This window comes from Maylandia zebra, linkage group LG12 (genome assembly GCF_041146795.1).
Source record: "Maylandia zebra isolate NMK-2024a linkage group LG12, Mzebra_GT3a, whole genome shotgun sequence".
NCBI classification, from domain to species: Eukaryota; Metazoa; Chordata; class Actinopteri; order Cichliformes; family Cichlidae; genus Maylandia; species Maylandia zebra.
The window spans coordinates 1,835,524-1,858,503 of NC_135178.1; the positions used below are offsets into that span (position 1 = coordinate 1,835,524).

General features: G+C 41.1%; 1 protein-coding gene across 3 annotated transcripts in view; it reads left to right on the forward strand.

The window, feature by feature from the left end:
* Nucleotides 1–3,260: 3,260 nt before the first annotated feature.
* Nucleotides 3,261–22,980, forward strand: part of apba1a (amyloid beta (A4) precursor protein-binding, family A, member 1a) — a 60,921-nt gene continuing 41,201 nt past the window's right edge. Inside the window, exons 1-6 of one of the 3 annotated variants that reach the window (XM_076890542.1) lie at nucleotides 3,261–3,493; nucleotides 3,874–4,026; nucleotides 7,546–9,162; nucleotides 18,158–18,256; nucleotides 18,338–18,377; nucleotides 22,035–22,180. In XM_076890542.1, coding sequence (XP_076746657.1) covers nucleotides 7,624–9,162; nucleotides 18,158–18,256; nucleotides 18,338–18,377; nucleotides 22,035–22,180 — 1,824 coding nt within the window. In that variant the 5' untranslated portion in view covers nucleotides 3,261–3,493; nucleotides 3,874–4,026; nucleotides 7,546–7,623. Of the gene's footprint in view, nucleotides 3,494–3,873; nucleotides 4,027–4,313; nucleotides 4,385–7,545; nucleotides 9,163–18,157; nucleotides 18,257–18,337; nucleotides 18,378–22,034; nucleotides 22,181–22,980 lie in introns of those variants that run through there. The other 2 variants (XM_076890539.1, XM_076890540.1) reach the window with 2 other exon arrangements.

The following is a 22,980-nucleotide window of genomic DNA, read 5'->3' on the forward strand; positions in this document are numbered from 1 at the left end:
CTGTGCCCTGTGTCTGATCCTCCTTCGAGATACTCTCAGAGTGTATCAACTCAATCCGATATGACTGTAAATGACATCAACCAATCAGAGAATGCCAAAATCTCAGGACGGAGAGGTTTGATTTACCATCTCGATACGAACAGCAGATGTTCCTGCTTCATACACGATGCAGATAAATGCTTTACTGGTTTACCCGAATACAACGTATTACTAACAGTATTCATGTTTATCAAGACACACCTGGAGGATATTCAATGTCAGCCTATCAGCAGCTCACCTGCATACTACTCAGGCTCAAAGCAACCGTGCAGTTCCTTGGATTCGTGTTTGGGGTGCATGCTTTAAAAGTCTCACACATATTCATCACACTGGGATTGATTTAGCCTGAGCGGGAACACATACAGACTTCACTGCCTGTGTGAACTTTCCTAAATGTATTTCAGTCATTGACAGGACAGGACCACAGACTGTCACATCACAAACTCCTAGCTGGTGATGTGGTACCAACAGATTCAACTTTCAGGAAGCAGCTTGGATAGTGGAACCTGAGAACGCTCAAAACTGGCATCGCTGTGCTACAGGAGCCAGTCCCTGCAGCTAAACAATGGAGTTTACCACACCTGACAACATCGTACGCATCGCTTGTGCAGTGACTAAGTTTGTAACAACATAATATTTCAGATGCATTTTATCTCTCAGATAATTGTGAAATCTAAAAATCTCAATGTATGTTCCTCAGTTTGGTGTTTAGCCCTGAACACAAGAATGTATTTTGTAATTCTTGTTATTTCAATAAAAACTATATTTTTGCTTCTTGGAGCTCCATTTATTTCATTACAACTGTGCAAAGTGTAAATAATATCACAGTAATATCTCTAAATGTAAATGGGATCCTCACCTCAATTAGCAGAAGTAAGAAGTCTAAAGTGTCCAAATCTGGTCATAGATGAGGAGTAGCCATCCTGATTTTATATAAAGTCCCATTTGAACCATTTGCAGAAACTAAAGATGAGGATGGATGGTATGCTCTAGTTTCTGGGAAAACTGAGGGAGGGGAAATGAGCTTTTTGGCTGTATGTGCCTCAGCAGGTAATGATTTCCGTTTTTACAGAAATATTTTTGATTTACTGGTTGGTTCAAGAGGTATTGTCGTTTGTGGAGGAGACTGGAACATACGGCTTAATCCCAGATTAGACTCCTTCACAGCAGTCCCTTCTCCCTCCTACATTAGAAACTCATGTCAGAATAAGTGAGTGAACCTCAGGAGAGATTTAGGGACCAGACTACACTCACACATGTGCTGCATTCCAGGACGGACTTTTTAATTTAAGAGAGACTGTCCCAGAAGACCAAACTGCCAAATAGGATGTATTGACTTATGTGATCGTGCACCTCTACTGTTACCGCTGCAAATGAATAACAATCTAAGAAATGGATTATGGAGGCTGAATACTGATGTTTAAAACAACCAACAATTTACAGGAAAAATGAAAGAAGAAGAAATCAACAGAATTATGGTGGAAAATGACAGAGGAGAGCTGGTCTGACTCAGGTCATGATTTTGTGTGTTGTCGTTGCTCGTCACACCTGAGGGTGGCGCTGTTTGCTCTCTGTTACTGTCTTCATTGGTTCAAGGTTCTTTATTATTTGTCACATGCATAGTTAAACAAGTATAACACACAGTGAAATGTAGCCTGACACGCTCCTCGACATGTGCAAAAATGGGGGGGGGGGGGTGTAGAGGAAGAACATTATATATATATATGTAGTATATATGTAGTATATACATTGGGTGAATGTGCAGTAGTAGCAGCAAGCAGGTGAATTCTGTACATTAATATGAATAGATTGTCTATTGTGTTTATAATCACAGAATTTCATCAGGGATTATTAAAGTATCCTGATTCAGATAATTCCCCTTTTTAAATTTAAGACATTGCCTATTTGCGAATTTGTTTGGAAAATGGTCACAGAATGAGTGGACGTTAAACATGAGATTTATTTTAGTGTTTCATTTGTTCCTGAGCAAACTGATTTAGCTGACATTCATCTACAGCTCATAACTGGATAGTTTGATTTCACTTTGTGTTACTGAAGAGCTTCTTATGTGTGGAAATGAATCTTTCACTCATGTTTGTGCTCTAATGTAGAAATGAGCTATACTTGTTTATACAACTTATTTTGAATTAAAATTAACATTAAAATGTTTTAATACACAAAGAAAGTGTGAGTATTTTCACTGAGAGGAGCAACAAGCTGTTAGAAGCTCGTTAGACACTGAAACAAATCATACCTCTCTAACAATATCAACTAATAACAGTAATGAACAGGACTAAAGGCAGAGAGGTGATACAATAATAATAAATTCATATAGTTTATATGGCACATGCACACGTGTTAATAAAATGTTAAGATAAGATAAGATAAGATAAGATAAGATAAGATAGAACTTTATTAATCCCTCGGGTGGGTTCCTCTGGGAAATTCGACTTCCAAAAAGCACAGCAACGACCGAAGTTACAGTTACAGAATTGTTATATATATATATATATATACACACATATATAAATACAGAGACAAATATAAATAAAATATACAAAGGGGATAAATAGAATAAATAGGAATAAAAAATAAAAAATAAAAATACAAGTGAAGTTAGTCAGTTCAAATCATTATTTAATATTTATTTCATTTAAGTAGTTTGTTGTCTTTTTGGTTTTGAACTCATCGTGCAGGCGCAGACAGGCCTGCTCGCCTCTCCTTATAAACAGAAGCTGTCTCTACCTTCACCCACACCTCTGCTGTCTCACCTGGGCACACACAGCTTCACAAACAGCTCAAAGCTCATTTGCATCTATAGTCTGTTGGTAAAGGTTCACAAAAATGTCACAAAGTATATCAGCAAACATAAACACCCATCAGCACCTAAGAAGAAGCAAACATCAATGTTACGAAGTCTGTCGGTCTTACAGTTGTAGTGTTACAGCTGAGTCACAGAGAACACACAGAAGTGACAAAGAGGCGCAGCTTCTTTGATTAAATATATATATTAAATATTATATATTATAATATTATTATAATATGTGTATAATAATATATATTATAATAATATTATAATATATATATTATACACATATTATAATATTATTATAATATGTGTATAATAATATATATTATAATAATATTATAATATATATATTATGTATATATATATATATATATATATATATGAACACCCAGCACGCCCCTGCGGGCGGTTTATCCTTCAAGCTCGGGTCCTCTACCAGAGGCCTGGGAGCTTGAGGGTCCTGCGCAGTATCTTAGCTGTTCCCAGGACTGCGCTCTTCTGGACAGAGATCTCCGATGTTGTTCCCGGGATCTGCTGGAGCCACTCGCCTAGCTTGGGAGTCACCGCACCTAGTGCTCCGATTACCACGGGGACCACCGTTACCTTCACCCTCCACATCCTCTCGAGCTCTTCTCTGAGCCCTTGGTATTTCTCCAGCTTCTCGTGTTCCTTCTTCCTGATATTGCTGTCATTCGGAACCGCTACATCGATCACTACGGCCGTCTTCTTCTGTATATATATATATATATATATATATATATATATATATATATATATATATATATATATATATATATATATATATATATATTTCATACATATATATTATAATATATTATATTTATTATATTATAATATATATATTTATATTTATTATAATATTTATTATAATATATTATGTATATATTTATATATTTTTCATATATACATTTTATATTGACCGGTGTGACTATATGAAGCTTTTTCACCCAGACATTGTTCTCTTTTAAAAACGCATAAACTTCGTTATTTGTTGTGCTTTATAGTAACGTGACGGTGGCGGTGAGCGGAAGGAGGTGCTGAACGGCTGCGGAGCACGCGCGCGCACACACGCACGCACCGCTACAGGGAAGATGGAGGACGATGTGGCCGCAGCGCAGAGGACCTGCATCCTTTAGCAACATCACTCCTGTGAGCAGGTTCGTGTTCAGGACCGGGCTGTTCGCTGTAGGCCTGACCCACCGGGATGCGGACAAAGCAAACGTCTCCGGGCTGGGCTGTTGTTCTCATCATCATCATCATCATCATCATTATTGTTGTTGTTATTGTTGTTCTGTGGAGCTTCGCTACGCGGTCTGTTCACTGAGGAGTGGTTCGACGGAAAACTGCGCTCCGTAGATGAAACGTCAAACCAGGATTCAGAGTGAAGGAAAATGGCAGTGTCTTTGTGAGGCTGTGTCGGACCCACGCAGAGCGGACATGAATAAATCGGCACATAGAGGCCCTGTTGTCTCCAGGTGCAGAGCCACGGCGGGGCTAACCAGTCCATCCAGCTCGGTGCGACGGGTAGATGGTTCTCGAGGTTTCTTATTGCGTGCTTCATTCAAAGCAGGACTTCAGCTGAGCTTTTGTAAAAGCAGAAGCTGAAATCAAACAGATGTTTTGCTGATGTAGTTGTTGACAGGAAAGCTGCTGGTTGTGCAGAAAATTCAGAAAACCTGGATGAAATTGGAAAATGTGGGTAGTTTTGCTTCATTCCTGGTGAAGGTGACTTCTACCAAACATAGGAACGACTACTGTAGTGTTTTAGACAAAGATAAAGTGATGCTGGAAACATTAAAGTACAATAGTCCCACACATGGAGCCACGTGTGCGTGGCTGTCTGTGCGTGAGGAGGAAATCTGAGGCCAGCTCCGGGTGGCTCATGTTCCCAAACACAAATCTCATAACAAATAAGACACAGTGTCAAATCTTTATGTAAGAAAAAAGTGCCCACAGGACTGCACCGCTGAGATCAATGCTTCTAATCCTGTAACAGTGCGTACAGGCGCTTGTAGTTTGAAGTGTTTTCTGTGTCATTTTGTCAGTCGCTCACATTGCTGAGGAGGGATTTCAGCTTACTCTTTTTCACACTGTTGTTTCAGTTTGTTGAGCTTTGCAGTCATTTGTTTATGCACACATGGCATTGATCTGAAATCTGGACGTAGGCCTGTTGCAACACTTGATTCTTTTTCTTTTCAGATATTCTGTTGCAGATTTTGCTGGTGTCTCAGCGTCTTTGGCCCAAACTTTAGCTGCTGAATAGACGATCTCCTATCTGATCATACTTTGGTATTCAGTGAGTGAATCATATTCAATCATCACCCCTCCTCCTCCGTGCTCGACAGCTGCTATGAGGTTTTTGTAGCTGTTTTTTGGTTTGTCCAGATACAACTTTGCACACCTAAACCTGCCATGTTCTTAGAGAGGAAAAGCTTTGCCATGGCAACCGTTCCAAATAAGACAGACAAGTTCAGTCTTTGTGATCGTACTGTGGTGAACTCTAGCATTTAACATGCTAACAGAGGTCTCTTTATACTTTATCTAAGTATCTTTGAAAACACATTTTTAAAATGTAGATCATCGTCCTTAAAGAACAAAGGAAAAGGCTCACAGAGGCCACTGTACATCTTTAAAATACAAACACTGCTGATTATTAGATCTGCCATAAATGTAATCAGAAAATAAACATACAGTATCTGTGTTTGTCCACCCGAGTTATACGTGTTCGTTTCAGCGTTCATGAAGACAAGAAATTAAAAACTAATATTTAACATAAGCAACGTAACAAGCAGACCAAATGTATAATGAAACCTCTACAGAGCTCATTAAGTCCTGTGTATATGTGTTTTTATAGCTGGGTTACCAGAAGGGTGAGCCAAGAGGGGGATGGAAAAGAAATGAATAAATAAATAGTAAATAAAATGGAAATTTTCCCATTACAGGAATCTGGAACTAACCATCCACGAGTATGGGGCTGGGGCAATGCTGGGATGCCAGCAGTGTTATCGTGAGAAACCATTTCCAGATCTTTTTTAATCCATTTCCAACAGTATAGTGGTTTCTTGGGGTTGTTCCAGACAGGAGTGCATATGAAAGCTACTGAAGGAGTGTTGGTGAAATTTCCACCCGGCTGTGGATCATCTTGTTAATGATTTCAAACAAGGATGCTGTTTGATGGCCTGAGCAGGAATGCTGAAACTGAAAAGTCTTTACAAACTCTAAGAATGTATTTTTGCTTCTGTATAGTTTTATTCATGCGTTCCTTTTTTAAAATATTGGGATTTTGACTACATGGACACTGGTAAGTGCGTACACTGTGGAAGTTACTCATTTATACTTTTAAGTAATGATGTTCAGTTCGGCCAGGCTTATGTCTCAGTGGGTAACGTGACAGGTAGTCACAGTATTACAATTTCAAACTTAGGAAAATACTCTTTAAAATAGTTTTCGTTACCATGGGGAAGATTTAGAGTGGCTTCTCTTATATTTAAAATAACCACACTGTGGAGGGACAAGCGTCTGTTTTTATGCGTACTTTCGTTACCAACAACGACGGTAAAACCATCGTGTGGCTCCACCCTCCGCTTGTTTATTTTCCTCGTAAACTTTCACAATAAAGCTCAAGATCCCATTGAGACTTTTCAAAATAAACGGAAATGATCGACATTATTCTGTAACATCAAATTTCTGAATATGCATCAAACAGATGACCTCCAATAAAAACACGAGGTAAATGGCACTCACAGACGACTCCCAGCTGAAAACACTTCACATAAGTCGAGTTGCCTGAGATTCACTGAATTTACAGAAAATAAACTATTTTGAGATTTATATCGTTATGGGGATTAGAAATGTCATATATGAGATTGTGGTCATATCGCACAGGCCTACCAGTGGCTACAGAACTTCTTGTGCTTTTCTGTTTGTGGTGTTGGATTCTTTTCAGCATACTTTGGGCTCCGTGACAAGATTACCAGAGGAAAAGAGGGGGGAGGGGCTTCCTCGTACCACGTCATTGTTGTAGAAAAGATGTTCACTCACTTTGGCTCTGATATTTCTGAAACAAAGGTTTAAAAGATACCGAGCTGTGGTAGGACATACAATGTGCTTTTACTCACGTCGCGCCTTTTTAGTTTAAGTGGCTTAATTATATTTATATTATGTAATTATTATAATTTTATATAATTAGAGATTGTTTTTATTCTATTGGATTTTAAGGCTCTTTGATGAAAGTGGTATTGATAGAACACATGCTTACTGTTACAGGAGAACATTTTGACAGCTAATATTTGCAGCATAGCTCCTTTTAGTTCCTTCAAACTGTTTCAGGTACTTGGGCAGAAACAGCCAAAGCAAAGAGTCCCAAACAGACTAAGGTATGGTTACCTGTTAGATGGGGCGCTATTCAATCCTTCTCTTTCAGAGATAAGCAGATACCCACACAGAGTATTGGTCTGTACAGATTCAAGAGAGAAAAGTGAAAACTGAAGTTTTAACACGTGTTGGCTTAATAAAAGTGTGAATCTTTAGCTTGTCAGTTACTGTTTTTGCCTGTTAACCATGCAAGTCCTCGCCGTATCACTTCCAGCGAGAACGTAGGAGCAGACACATATTTCGCTCATGTTGTTACATTTTTGTTTACTCACATTTTCTTTCTTTCTGTTTACCCATTGCAGTCGTTTCCAGCAGCCTTCGCTCTGTTGATGATGGATTCCTAAGCCGTTCTCTGACACCACTTTACCAACCCGACAGCCATGAACCCCCAAAAGACAGAGTTTGTTCAGGACGTTATGGAGGCGATGGATGGTCCTTCTCGCCATCAACACCACCCCAGCCTGTCCCATAACCACAGCAACCAGGACAAGCGCTACAGATGCTGTGAGACTTCAGCTGGTGTCACAACAGAAATGGCCAGTGGTGCAAATGCTGAAAGCCGAGTTGGGATGCTACAGCACCACAAGCCACAGGAGGAGCAAGACGCGGAGCTGCAACATGGAGATCAGTCTTCTAAGCCCCACGAGATCCAGCCCATTCCCCGACCTGCTGTGACACGTTACCGCAGACAGGGCGACAGTGAGGCCCGGCTCAGAACTCAACAACAGAGGAACAGGATGAAGCAGCAGAGGGAGGCGGAGAGAGCGCAACAGGAAAGGGAGCAGCACGCTAAGATGACCAAGGAAGCTGAAGGTGAGAGGGAGGATTCTATGCTGGCCCGCTCAGCAAGTACTGAGAGCGGCTTTCACAGCCATACTGACCGTGCAGAGGGAGACGATATCCCAGTGATGATGTCTCTGGAGCCTGAGGCCCAGCGAGAGTCCGAGGATGATGCAAACAGCTACAGCCTCCCGCTGCGGCCCGAGGCAGAAGAGTACACTGAAAGTGCAGAGGCTGAACAGCAGCATCTCCATTCACATCCTAACTATGCTCTTCAGTTCCTGATGCTGCCGCGTGAATCCTTACTTAATATCCAGAATTCCCAAAGAGAAGATAAAGCAGAGGAGACACTGAATGGTGGCTACTCTAACTGTGTCTACACCCAATCCTACAGCCAATCGGGAGCGAGAACCTGTGTCTCATCCAGTCAGGACTTGGAAAGTTTAGATGCTGGACTTGAAGCGTACTCTGAGCCATATGACACGTATTCGCTCTCTGAGCATGTGTATGAGGAAATATGTGACGCTCCAACCTCAGTGTCAACTTCTGCAAGTGTGGCAAACGATAGAGAGTCTCGACAGCAGGCGGCGACCGGCTTGCAGCTGTTGCAGAGCGGGGCGGGAAAAGGCGATTACCATCAGCAGGAGGCCGTGGGCTCCCGTCTGCGGCACTACGATGAACGTTCAGATGGTGAGTCGGACAGTCCAGAAAAGGAGGCAGAGTTTGCTCCGTATCCTCGTGTCGACAGCTGCGACCAAGAAGACGATACTGATAACAGTGTTAACGGGGCTAAAAAAGGCTCACAAAGCTTTGATCCTGCTGCAAAAGATTCCACAGACAAAGAAGAAAAACGCCAACCGGACAAATTCTCTCACAAAAGCAACAAGACTGCCAGTCGAGGGAAGTCGGCCAAGCAGCAGGCTGAGACTCCTGTGAAGGAGCCAGTGAGGAACAGTGTGGAGAAGAGGGATGCTATATCTTTAGCCATCAAAGACATTAAGGAGGCCATAGAGGAGGTGAAGAATAGAACAGTCAGATCTCCTTACACACCTGATGAGCCAAAGGAACCCGTTTGGGTAATGAGGCAGGACTTAAGCCCCACTGCTGAATGTGACCTGCCGACATCACTCGGGGCCGATGTAAGTACAAAAGCTCTGACTGTTATTCATCAAGTTATATATTGTCCAGTATTAACTGTTCTTTGGATGTGAATGAAACTCGAGCATCAGGAACAAACAGAGTTGATTTGCCTTTTACGTTCAACATGTCCAATCTCACTTTCTTTGACCAATCCTTGCTGATGAGATGACAATGTGCCGATCAGTGGTGCGTTTGGGTAGTCCGGGTCTCTCACTGAGCGTGCTCCTGTGACCGGCCAGCACGTCATGGAGTGGGTGGGAGGTGTTGTCCAGCATCGTCCTTATGTTGGACAACACGCGCCTCTGTGGCACCACCCTAAAGACCTCCACCTCCATCCCCATAACATTACTGGCTGTGGCCATTTGCGAGCCTCAACCTGCTGCCCCAGCATGTAACCGCATCGAGGAAACTAATGCACAAAACGATGATAAAATTTAATTCAGTTTTATTTATACAGCACCAAATCACAACAACAGTCGCCTCAAGGCGCTTTATATTGTAATGTAGACCTTACAATAATGCAACAATCATATGACCCCCTATGAGCAGCACTTTGGCGACAGTGGGAAGGAGAAACTCCCTTTTAACAGGAAGAAACCTCCAGCAGGCTCAGGGAGGGGCGGGGCCATCTGCTGACAATTTTATCAAAGAATAAAAACAAGATGAAAAAATATTCTGGAGAGACGAGATCCAATCAAAACGAATTAAGTTGTGTAGAAAAGTGGTAGAAAGCTGCATCCCATTCTCCCTGTTCCCTCCCCGGGGGAGCGCCGTAGACACGGGGACACATTCCACATTTGAAGGGAAACCAGAAGCTTTTTAAATGAGCAAAACTCACCAGTAAAATCACAGCAAGCCTTAAACTTCATGTTTTAGTCAAGCTTCAGTTTTATTCACAGCACGAGTTACCTGGAGGTGCTTTAGATTTAGTCTTCTACACTCTGATGATCATTTAAATGCTCAAATTATGACTCTGAATCACAACTTTGGCTAATAAACATGAAATGATGTAAACAGTTTTATGGTTAAATCTTTATAGTCAATGACATAAACACAAAAGCTATGATATAAAACATGTGTGCATGGCTCTAACGGGTGAGAATAGGGCAGAGTCCCTGTTTTAGATGTGTCATTGCATACTGACTTTTATGCTAAGGTGAAAATATTCTGAAAGTGTCAGCTGCTGATTGAAATGAATTGAACGGCCACATGTTTAGTTTGGAGCAAATAAGCCCCACGAGCTCCAAAGATAGAAGCAATGATTTTGTGAGCTTTAAACAATTTGTAATCAAATGTTGGTGATGGTGGACGAGCGCTCCAGTACTGAGGGAATTGTTTCCCTGTCAGACATCCTTCAGGCACTGGTGCTCAGTCAGTCAGTAAGGAGGAGGTGGGTGTAGGGCTGAGTGGAGCCAGGCTGAAGGCCCCAGAAACCCCTGAAACACCAATAAAGAGCTAGACTGCTGAGTGGACTCCTGCACTGAAGAGTGAGGCTTGTTCCTGAATTTCTTCTTTGTTTATTAACACTGATCAGCTGCAACATTAACTCCACTCATTTGGGAAGTAAATAGTGAGTGCAGTGTGTTGTACTAGATTCTGTTAAAACGAGAAATCATCACAGATAAAGTGTTTGGACTTTTTTGCACGTTATCGCTGTACAGGGTGTAATTCAGAGAAGCTTGAGAAACGTGTGGTCATCGTGCCGTGCATGCCTGTCCTTTAATCAGACCGTGCAGTGCAGGCTTGGGTAGTGTTGAGACTGGTTCACAGCTGCAGGAAAAAAGTGCCAAAGATGCTCAGTGAGTCGTGTTAAGATGACTGGTGGCTATAGCCATCTAACAACCACCCCACACTTAACTGCAGACCAGCCAAAGGTCCTCAGGAACAGTTCGGTAAACAGCTTCCAAACTTCCCAGATCCCAGTCTACTCAGTGACCCAGTCCACCAGGGCTCTGCCCTCATTGTATGATGCCAGATAGAACAGGACACCCAAGGGTGCTGTCTCCATTCTGCAGTGCACTGCAGCTGTTTTGGTTGTGTGACAGAGACCTGCTGACAGCATTGGGTCGGTGGTTCTTGTGTTGTGGTTGATTCCAGTTAACGCAGGTAAACCTTATTACGTCTCTCTCTGTGGAAAGTGTGGAAAGGTCCACAGAAAGAGACGGTAATAAGGTTTATCTGCGTTCTAGTTGGTTTGGCTTGAGTTTCAGGTCGTGCAGTTACAATCATGCTGCTGTCGTCACACGTTTGATGCCAGCGTTAAGGGATGCACTCTGTTTGGTAGCAAAACTAGACATCACCTGATGCCGTTAAAGAACGCGATGGCCAGTGCCGATGTAGACTCAGTGTCCGATGTTTACTGGGGCCTTTATTTTCATGTACTGTACCGGGTCAACGTGTACTGCAAATGTGCAGGCAAGAGAAACTACACTGTTTTTACTGTTTCTATTTGTCTGGCTGCAGAAAAATAAAGAGACACTGAAGCAGTTTTACATAGAAAAACAGGAAGTCCAAAGGAAGAAGGAGGTGAGGGCAGCAGTGAGGAGGGTGATGGCTCAGGGATTCCCATGATGCATTGTTTCTCCTTCTGTCCCCTTTTTCACTCACCACGTGTTCATACATCAATCTGCATTTAATTCTGAGTTATTATTAATCTCTGGCTCTCGTCCACAGCATGTCTTTAGTCCCGTCTCCCTCCCCTCAGCCTGGTTCTGCTGGAGGTTTCTTCCTGTTCAAAGGGAGTTTTTCATTCCCACTTTTGCCAAAGGGCTTGATCTTTATTACTGTAGGGTCTTTACCTTACAACATCAAAGGCTTAGAGGTGACTGTTGTCATTTGGTGCTACATAAAGAAAATCAAATTGAATTGAGTTAGTGAGGCGGTGGGCCCGAGTGTGAGTCCAGGACCAAGTGTGTCCAAATGAATTAAAGAACTCATTCATTCATTACAAATTGGAAATATCCCATTTATTTAATATTTATTAATTTATTAATAATTATTTAATATCATTTAATAATGACATGTATATTAAATAGAAATTAATTTGATTTGATTTGATCCTTTTAATAAATTGTGTATTTAGTTCCAATTTCCGTAATTATTTCATGGTTCCTGTGTTCGTGTCATCCTCACCCATCAAACACTGACGGAGTCAAAACCTTTTCTTTGTTTTGTTTTTTACCCAAACTGTAAGTCACGTCTTCAAATACCACGGTTTCTTTGAATACACTTTTTAAATATTCAGTTTGGTGTAATCTTCAAATATCTGGTTGATCTGGAGCCCGTTTGCCAAAGTGTGCCTGTGTTTTTGGAGATGTCCGTTCCCACTAGTGTAACAGCCGCCTTACTGCTGACCCTCACCACTTAAACCAGAGACATGTGACCTAGTGTGTTGTTGCTGTTCGTAGATATACAAAAGACTGATGTGTGTCCTGCCCAGATATAATGAAAAAGATCTATTTTTTAAAAATATATTTATTTATTCCTCTGTTTTCTAAACATGAGCTCTCTGTTATAAATTTCTAATAAGTCTATTAGAATAAAATCAGATTAACTTTTGATTTGTGTGTGTGTGTGTGTGTGTGTGTATACACGCATAATCTTGTTATTAACAGAGATGATGTTGGTGGTTTTAATCATGTAGTCGTCTCACTGTAAAGCTTAATTTTACAAGATGCTGTGTAAAATTAATTAATATGAATTAATATTAACTGACTTTGGTCCTGATAAAATATTATCAGATCTGGACAGGATCTGGTCGGCTGTGTACAAACACACTCTTGACTTCCGTGTGTGTGTTTTGCAGTATCCCAAACATTAGATACACACTGGTTCAGAGTGATGCTCGATAAACCAGTTCATGCGTCGGGTCTAAAATCTCCTGAAACCCTGCAGTTGATCTAAATGTGACAGCGCTGACACAGCGTCTGTAATAGTGCAAACAAAGACCACGTCCTCCTCAGCCACGCTTTTATGGCAGAACAAATCAAACATGGGTCACAAGACTTTGGACTTTCATTGACTGAACCCGTGTTTTGATATCGTTTGTTTTTTTCACACGAGCACTTGTAGTTTTATGAAGAATTCGAGCACAGAGAATTTATACTTGTATAACTACGCATGTGACGAACAAAGAACCTTGAACCTTGAAATGACTCCCACATCTCAGAGGTGCAGGAGTGCCCATGTAGGGGGGGGGGGTCAGATCTGTGTGTGTCCTGTGTTCAACTGGAGAGAGAGAGTGATTTTAAGTTTTTGGTCATTATTATTCTATAAATGCATTGATTGCCAATATTTACATATGGCGTACTGACAGTACTCTGATCTTTTACAGCACTTAAAACTCCTCATGTTTTGGTAGATAAGCATCTGAGGTTGGTTAAATATCAGGCAGGAGAAAAAGGAAGAGGGTGGTGTAACAGAGCAGCATGCTAGGAAACAAGTGAGATGGAGGAAGAGGATCTGGAAGAAGAAGAAGATGCAGCTGTATTGCTAATGGCGATGAATCCAAACAGGATTTTTATCCTACATAAAACTATCAGGTATAGTGATGGTGTTCTCTGCTTCTGCCATTCCTGTTGAAATGATTTATTTATCGTGGGTTAGAGTGAGAAAGGTAAGACTGGCTAAATAATTCAGTGTGGATCGAGTTGCAGCGTGACCACAGCTGTTTCCTATGTAGATAAAGTCAATGTTTGATCGCACTAATGTTTTAAATGTCACTTTTTCAAATATCCACAACAACAGTTATGTTGGAATACATTTTGGTGACTGGCACGAACACGATGTCCTTACTGATCCACGTAGATACACTCGCAGTGTTGATCCCATGGTGAATCCTGATATCCCGGTGAAACCCGAGCGCCTGTCGGGTCTGTCTGATAGAGCTGTGCATGTACCCACACGACGACACTCTACAGGCTCGTTCATCTGTGGAACTTCACCAGAATTAGTTCTTTTATTGAAAGTCATGGAAAATTTTTGGATGTATCAGGAAGAAAAGTTTGAGGAGGAACAAGCAAAGGAGAAACATCCAACTCTCCGACATGATCAGGATGAGGTATGTTTGGTGGAATAATCTAAGAGTATTTCTGATGGAAAGATTTGTGTTTTCTGCGAACACATGCAGGACGTGAGAGCATTAATGTTCGTTCTAACAGTGTTTTCCTCCAATACTTTCACAGGTATTGAGTGTTTAACAAAAATGTACTGATTCAAAATGTTAGTGAACACAGACCCAGCAAGCATCCTGCAAAAACTAAAAGAGGATTGAACACCAGATAAAGTTGTTTTAACAGTGTTCAGATTTAAAAGTCAAATCTTTGGAAGAAGAAAGACACAGATTTAAGATTTTTAGGCATCTGTAGGTGAATATTTCCTAAATGAAACTAATGTGCACTACTGTGAAAAGCATTTGTATCCTTCCTGATTTGTTACTTTTTTGCTTAATTGTATGATTTAAATGTTTCAAATCATCAAACAAATGTTAATATTAGTCAAAGTGGTGATTTATTCTGCTGATCAAACCTACCTGTGCCTGTGTGAAAAACAAATGTTCTAATACAAACCCAATGCCACCCCCTCCACAAATGCTTGTCTCACAAAAATACCTGAACATTTTGCCGAAAGAGATTTTGGTGATCCAGTTATTCTCAACAACCCTGCAGTGTGGCTGAATTTAAACTAATTTATGTTGCTAGGTTTAAGGGAATTCAACAGTTTTCCCTTAAAAAATAAAATCCTCATTTAAAAATTACATTTTGCATTTATTGTGTTATTTGTTTGATGATCTAAAGCTTGAAGTGTGACAAATATGCAAAAAATCATGAATGAGGCAAATCACTGTAGGTGTGAATAAACAAGAAGACTAAACAAATGAATCTGTTAAACTCAATAAGATATTGTGTGATTTTAAAACTAACTGAAATGTAAAAATATGCAGAAGTTACACAGAATAATAATTTTACATAATGTTGCGTTGCCACCGAGACGCCAGCATGACCAGCTCCACTGCCATGATAAATGCCGTAACTCCAATTCCCAGGTGGTGCCAGGCGGTGGTGCTGTTCTCAGCTGTCAGAGTTCTGTATAAATGCATATCATATCCAAATATACTGGAGTTTTAAGTTTGCGTTTGGTCCTGAATAAAGAAGACGGTGGTGAGTGAGTATTCGTTGTAACAGTTTCACTGTCACTGCTCACAGCGACATCTACAGTTTGCACTTCACTCCAGATCAGACCAGAAGTAATCAGTAATTAGTAACTGATTACTTTTTTCAAGTAACTTGACCAACACTGGGAATGATCACTCCATTCAGCCAGACTGAGTGTACGGGATCCATAGACCTGAGCTAGCGGACCAGCAGAAGATGAGCAGCCTATGGAAGGCAGTCCTGCTGTGGACTATGAATGCTGCTCTGTCCCAGAACTTTCTGGCCTTGACGAGGCAGCAACTGAAAACATTTAGTTAAAAGAAAAAACAGAAGCATTAAGATAAAAGATGCAGGAACTCAAAATTCAGTCGGATTTGCTGGATCCGATGATAGCGTTAGAGTCGACTCAGTGTCAGCCAGTACACCCGAGCTAGCGAGAGACGTTACACAGTTTAACCCAGCTCACCTGTAATATTACTCTGTGATGTGTGACCATCACTTTATGTCAGGGGTGTCAAACTCAAATACACAGTGGGCCAAAATTCAAAACTGGAACAAAGTCGCGGGCTAACGTTAATATTTATTGGAAAAAAAATCTTCCTCCAGATATAAGAATGAATCTTTTCTTATGGACTCAAACAAGTTTTTCTGAAAAACTGAATATGGAACAAGCAAAGCTTAATACTAAACAATATATATATTAGCTGTATAATAGTAGGCCAGCTCTAATAGTAATGTGGTATGGCTTCGCGGGCCAAATATAACTAGGCTGCGGGCCAAATCTGGCCCGCGGGCCAGAGTTTGACACCTATGGTTTATGTGTTTCGGGGGCAGTTTGAGCAGTCTCTCCACCACCTCGTTCACACATCAAGAAAAACTGCTGAGAAGGAACAAACCGTATCTGCTGTCCATGCAACACACATGGTTTGCAGCTTTTCTTACTGCATAATTATTATTTGTGCAAAAGATATGAATTCTACATTCAACTTTTTACTGCAATTTTGAACTACACAAAATGTCATATCTGTGTCTATTTTTTATTTTTTATTACTTACATTTTGTTAGTTTTTTATAAACTTCTTGTCCGAGTGTGTCTTTTATCCTGATCAGAGGCCGTCATTGCGCCTCCATGATGAGCTCTTGTATGTTTCTATGAATAAGAAACGAACAACTGAAGGGTTTTGAAGATGTACATGAAGTGTGCATTTAATTCTAATGGATTCTATTATTATTTTTATTTTTTTATTTAATGAATACTGTTAACCTGCTTCAATGTGAATTCTGAACCTGCATTGTTTTAATTTCCTGTGAATCACTTTAAGTTTTGGGTTTTCTTCTGCCGATACTCTTTGATGGTAATACCAACACAGATCCCCTGACAGTTAAAATGAAGGTTCGAGTACCTATCCCTGACTTTCAGCAACCAACACTAACTGCTGACATTTGAACGATCAGCCAGAGAAAAAGAAAATGTATTAACTGATTATCTTTAAAACCTAAGGAAGAAATAATCCACACATACTAACTGTGAGAATAAAAAAGGTGGTGAAGAAAAAATACTGAGATTTAATGATGATTTCATGAAGTGCTCAGAGACTCCATGACTGAAAATATTCCTGGACTATATGCTGTCTCTCGCTCTCTTCTCTGTCCCCTCACACCCAATCAGTAGTGTCAGATGATTGTTGAGCCTGGTTTCATCCTGTTTCTGCTGTAACAAAACTAATTTCCCACGTGTGGGTAGGGATGGGTATCGTTTAGGTTTGATCCGATACCGGTGCCAAATCGGTACTTTTGAAACTGTGCCGGTGCTTAAAGAATGGAGAACACAAAATTGGTCCAAAAACCTCTCATGTTCAGCTGTTTTTTTGTAAAAAGATAACAATGTTAGCCTTTTCTGCAGCTATGTGGCATATATGGTATCACTCTATCAAACAAGAAGACAGCCGCATGTAGCTATGATGGTGTTTGCTAGTTCACCTTACATGCATTAATGTAATAACGCGGTTAGCCTACTCAACGTAAATTACACACGAACAACATGAAGCTACTCACGCAGAGAAGAACGGCTGCTGCTGCATCATCATCCTCATCATTTCTGCTACACTGGCAGGGCTAGGGGCCAGGACTCTCCTCTTCGGGTTCTTGGGGGATGTTGCTAACTCCGGGTCCGATAACAGGCACCACACCCGCAGTAGATGTGCTCGGTGTGAGGTCTCGCAGCAAGCTATCAAATACGGCGCATTTCTCGGCTTTTAAAAAAACCGCTATGCGTCACCAGGTGTTTCATCAGATTTGAGGTGTTACCTCCTTTGACAGTATCACAGTATCAGCTTAAAGCACTTGTTGCTGCTGAGTTTGCATATTTTGCTGTGAAGTACAGCCAGACTTTTGACCGCTTCACCTTGGGCATTTTTAATCTGTAGCTCTGCTCTAACAGAACGTACGTACCTGGACCCGCCTACTATCCTCGGAAACGTAAAATGATTGGCTAGAATCTAAAGTGTATCACAGCTCAGGAAAAAAAAGCACCGAAATGTGCGCTGCTTTTCGGTCTGGTTACTACCGTTTATGTCAGAACACCGGTACCCATCCCTACGTGTGGGACTAATAAAGGTTATCTTATCTTATCTTAAAAGGGAGTTTTTCTTTCCCACTTCCAAATTCTTGCTCATAGGGGTTGTGTGACTGGTCAGATTTCTTTATTAAACTGTAGGCTCTTTACCTTACAAAGTTAGCACTGTAAATAAGACTGAATTGAATGTTGTTCTACGTAGTAAGAAATCACAGATCTGCATTAAAATGTGTTTGTTATTGTGCTTGTTTTCATTCTCTTTTGCAGTCGCCTGGTTCAGCGTCACCTTCTCCACCAGGAGCAGAGTCCTCCAGTCAGCACCTGCTACAGCACGACAGCTTTGAAACCTCTCCCACCAGTAAAGAGGTGAGGTCAACACTGGATTACTCGTTCAGTAGTCAACTCACACAGTTAACAATTAACATACTTTTGTCTTTTCATTTACAGTCCAGGAGAAGCCTTGCGTCCTTTCCCACATATGTGGAAGGTGAGTTTCAAATTGCCCCACAACTCCATGATATGAGATCATTTCATATGTCAGTCATTAATGGCCCAGACTAAGCCTGATCTATGGGAATATGACCACAGATACAAAGAAACTGATCTTTCTCTGAGGGACTCTCCTTCAGTGTTAGGGTGAGGAGCTCAGTTGTAAGCTATTCCAGCTGGGCATGTCCTACTGGGAGGAGCCCCCAGCGTAGACCCAGGACATGCTGGACAGATGTGCTGGTAACAGCTCAGTGTTTGGAGTAAGAGGGAGGTCTTCTTAGGCTGTTGCCTCAGCGACCTGACTTCAGATAAGCAGAAGAAAATGTCTGCATTATTTATTGTGTTGTTGTTTAGCTTTTATTGAAGTGGTTGTCATGAATTTTCCACGACATAATGCACAGTGCACCACACTTTTCAGTTGTGATTTATTCGTTTTTTAAATTATTTAAATGATTTTGTTATTTTGTTGTACTTTAGTAATACGTGAACATCTTCTGTAGTAACATGCCATATTGAACGCCTGCACAGTTAAGCAGCATCATTCATCACTGAAGAATGCGATTCATGGTTTGAAATGCCTTCATTCGTTTTTGATATTGTCCATTAAATGGTTCTTACATTTAACTCAATATCTGAGTGTTTCTTAGTTTAGACTAGTTGGTTAGTTTTTAGTTCTTTCTGCCTCCCCTCCTCAGCACCAGCGTCACCCTGTGTGACACACGGCCCGATGTTGAGCCACTCTGTCGTTCCTGCTCTGATCTTCACACAGATCAACTGGAGCAAAATTCAGCCATTATACTCATTTCAACACAACAACACATTTTCCCGTATGTATGCTGCATATACATTTGCACGCTGTAGCTCAGTCACACATGAATATCATGCGTCTTCATAATTCCAGCCTGACGTCTCAGTTACACAGGAACACTTTCACAATCACAGTGCACTCTGTATTATTTCCTTTTTAAATCATACACGTTAAAGTCACAGAGTCTCACATCTGTCTTTTACTCCCACACACAGAGAGCCAAGAACACATCATAACTCAAACTGCATTGTATTATTCATCATATTGATCCGTTTATTCGTGACTATACTTTGATTAGAATCAAGCTTGATTAACTATTAAATAACATGCAGATAAACTCTGTTTTAACATGACATCAGTTTAACCAAAAACCTGGATGTTAAGTGCTTTGATTCCACTTTTGGGCAAAGATGAGTCAAACTCTTCGATACCACAGGGGAAAAGACCAAAAGTTAAAATGCTTTGTTTTCCAGTTTTTAATAAAAATTACAACAATACTGTCACAAATAATTTGTATTAGGTGTGAAAGTGAGAGAACCCAAAGTGCAGGACAAGTCCAAAGATTTCAAAAGTCGGTAAAACAAAGGATAAAATACTCCAGGATGGTGCATCAGTGTGTGAAGAGGCATCTCTGGGAAGACTCTGGCGGCTGAAAACTTGTAGAAGATCCCTATTTTCAGATTCCTGTCCATTTCTAACACACACTTCAATAACAGTGTCATCCAAGTATTTCTGGATGTGGCAGGATTACAAATTGTACTTAAAGTCTTAAAGTGTATACAAGGCGAAAAGGAATTTTCAAGGACGTCCTTGAAAAATTAAAAACATAACTCTCATATATTCAATTAAATTTATTTATAAAACACCAAATCACAGCAACAGTCGCCTCAAGGCTGTATTATTGTAATAATTGGGGGCGCGGTATGAAAAGAAAAAAGAACTCTTAGACACTGCTGGCATAACGGACGTGTTTTTGACGGGGCGCCCACACAAACGCAAAGCAGGAGATGAAGCATCGCCAACTATGTTTCCAAACCAACTTCCTTCCACACCAAAGACTAGAAAATGTGGTGAAGCAAATCTTCCCTTTGGCTTCACCTGCACAAGTGCCGAGGTAGGTCTCCCTGCAGGGTTGGGTTTCCCTGTGAGCAGCGCTGGGCTGTTTAACTCACGGACAAACAGGATCCCACATTCTTGATCTTTAGTTCACAAACACTTGTTGTAATGACTAACTGCTCCTGACATGTTGGAGATGTTTGCTCTTTATACAGTAAAGTTACAGTGAGATACAAATAACATCAGGCTGATCCTGCCACGATTTGTTCAAATCACAGACAAACAGGATCCCACAGCTGTTTATGTTTTTGAACCCATTTTGCACAGAGAGGCATTTTTTGAAAAATGTATTGATATCAATGTTGAACATTATTACACAGGAAAAAAACAACACGTAAAATAATCACAGCGTGACGCCTCTGCCTTTGTAAATGGAGGGACAGTAACTGCGTGTAAAACCTGCAGACAGTCAGATTAACAGTATTTCGTCTCTATCTCCATTCTGCAGTTCATCTCATGTAAACAATAACGTGGCCACAGCGTGACGTGAAAAAAGACACATACCTTTGACGTTGCGTGACGAACTCTGTATTCCTCGTCCACACGTAAACGCAAAAAAGGGTTTTAAAAAAGCTCAGTTTTCGGTGATTCGAAACGCCGTCTACGTGGACGAAACAGCTGCGTGTTCAAAAATACCCGTGTAGGTGCGGACGTAGCGTAAGAGAGTTAGTAGTTTATTTTCTTACCACCTGTAATTTATTGCAGTTTACTTGTATTTGCTTAATTGTTTACTAAATGTTTGAGGTGTGAAATAAACCACAATGGAGCAAAATATGGGTGCGTGTGTGGTTGGAGGATGTGTTTGCGTGGTGGTGGTGGGGGGGGGGGGGGGGGGGGGGGTGAACATTTTTCTTGTAAAACAAAGGGGGGCCCAGCAAAAACAGTGTGGAGCCACTGGTCTGCCACGTACCGACAGAGCAGAGCAGCTACATGAACTCTGCTCCCACAGAGGTCGATGATGTTGTTACATTTTGGAAACATGGATACTGTTGCAGTGATGAGAAAACAAATACACCCAATCAGTCTCTGTTCTCTACCACAACATTTAGCAGCAATGACTTTAAATATTTTTTCTGTATGACTTTACGACACGGTTACATCATTGTGGATCTTTAGTTCATTGTAGCTTGCTGGCATTTGCTTGTGAACAGTTCTTGAGTTGAGGTCAGGACTTTGCCCGGCCTATAGCAGCACCTTTTCTTTATCAGCCGTTCGCTGACCCCGCTTTGGCCAAGCATCAGCTATTGGACAGATCGTTTCCCGTCTGATTTCAGTATACAGAGGAGTTCATGGATGACTTAGTGACTGCAAGCTGCGTAGTTCCTATGGCTACAAATCCCAATCACCACTGTGGCTGGCAGTTAGTGACTTTATGCACTGATATGCTGTGTGTGGTTTTGCTAGATGTGACCAAACATTTCCACTTTGGTTTGTTCAGCTCTGACTGCTTCAGAGCCCCAAACTGTCAGAAGTTCTAATTTTAATGATGGGGTTACACTTGCTGTTGATCATTTAATCACGTGCGCGTCATTATCATCACCTTGCTGTACCCTGTTCATTCCTATGGAAGCAGTAAGGGTGCTTAATGTTTCCTCAGGACTTTAATCCTATAAAAAGTCAAACTCAGCCTGAGGAGAAGCTGTTCCTATCTGAAGGAAAATCACTTATGTATAGCCTTTATGCGTTTTTGTGTATGTGTGTATCATGTAGTGACTCTGTGTCATACTCCAGTTCCAGGTCCCTGTGACCCAGATGACCTAATTGATGGAATCATCTTTGCAGCCAACTATCTTGGCTCCACTCAGCTGCTGTCAGATAAGACACCATCGAAGAACATCCGAATGATGCAGGCACAGGAAGCTGTCAGTCGGATTAAGGTAAAACACACATAGTTCAGGCTCAGACACACTGTAGTGTGAAGTTGTCTGCACAGAGTCCCAGACTCAGTAATTCAGTGTCTGTGTATACAAACCAGCCAAAACATCAAAACCACGAGTAACATTGTATCGACCTCGCTCCAGAACAGCTCTGACGACTTGCAGCATTGTGTATTTATAGTTCAAAACTTCAGCATGAGAAAAAAATTTATTTCCTACGTGCAGAATTTACTGCGTCCACTTTCCAGGAGCACAAAGAAGGCACCGTGCACATGAAAGTGTTGCATCGCAAGCATTGCAGCAGCTCCAAACCCCTGCATGCAACTCTTTACTCTCAAAGTCCGGTTTGTGCAAATCAAATGACTTTTGACTGTTTGAAGGGCAGAGTTGTTTATTTACAAACATTCACAGTGTTCATAGAGAGACCAGCAACAATAACATCCAGCAGTGGGGAAAATATCATTCCCTGTTTTGATAAACAGTGAAATATTTTTATAATTTATCTGTATTTGAAAAAACAAAAAATCCCTATGAAAGCTGATCAGTAATTTATTGTTTGGGCTCCGTGATTTAAAACTATGTTCTAATAACACAAGACCCAACATGAATCTGGGCAGCACCGAGCATGATGATGCAGTGTTGACTGAAGCCTGTGTCTGGGTGCATGCTCAATGTTTCAGGTAAGTAGATCCCAAAACCTTGATTCTGTTCATCTGGACCTTTGGGTCCTGTTGATGGGTAACCAGGAGGACCCAAACTGCATTAAATCAGGCTTCTTAGACAGCCGATGGCTGGACCCA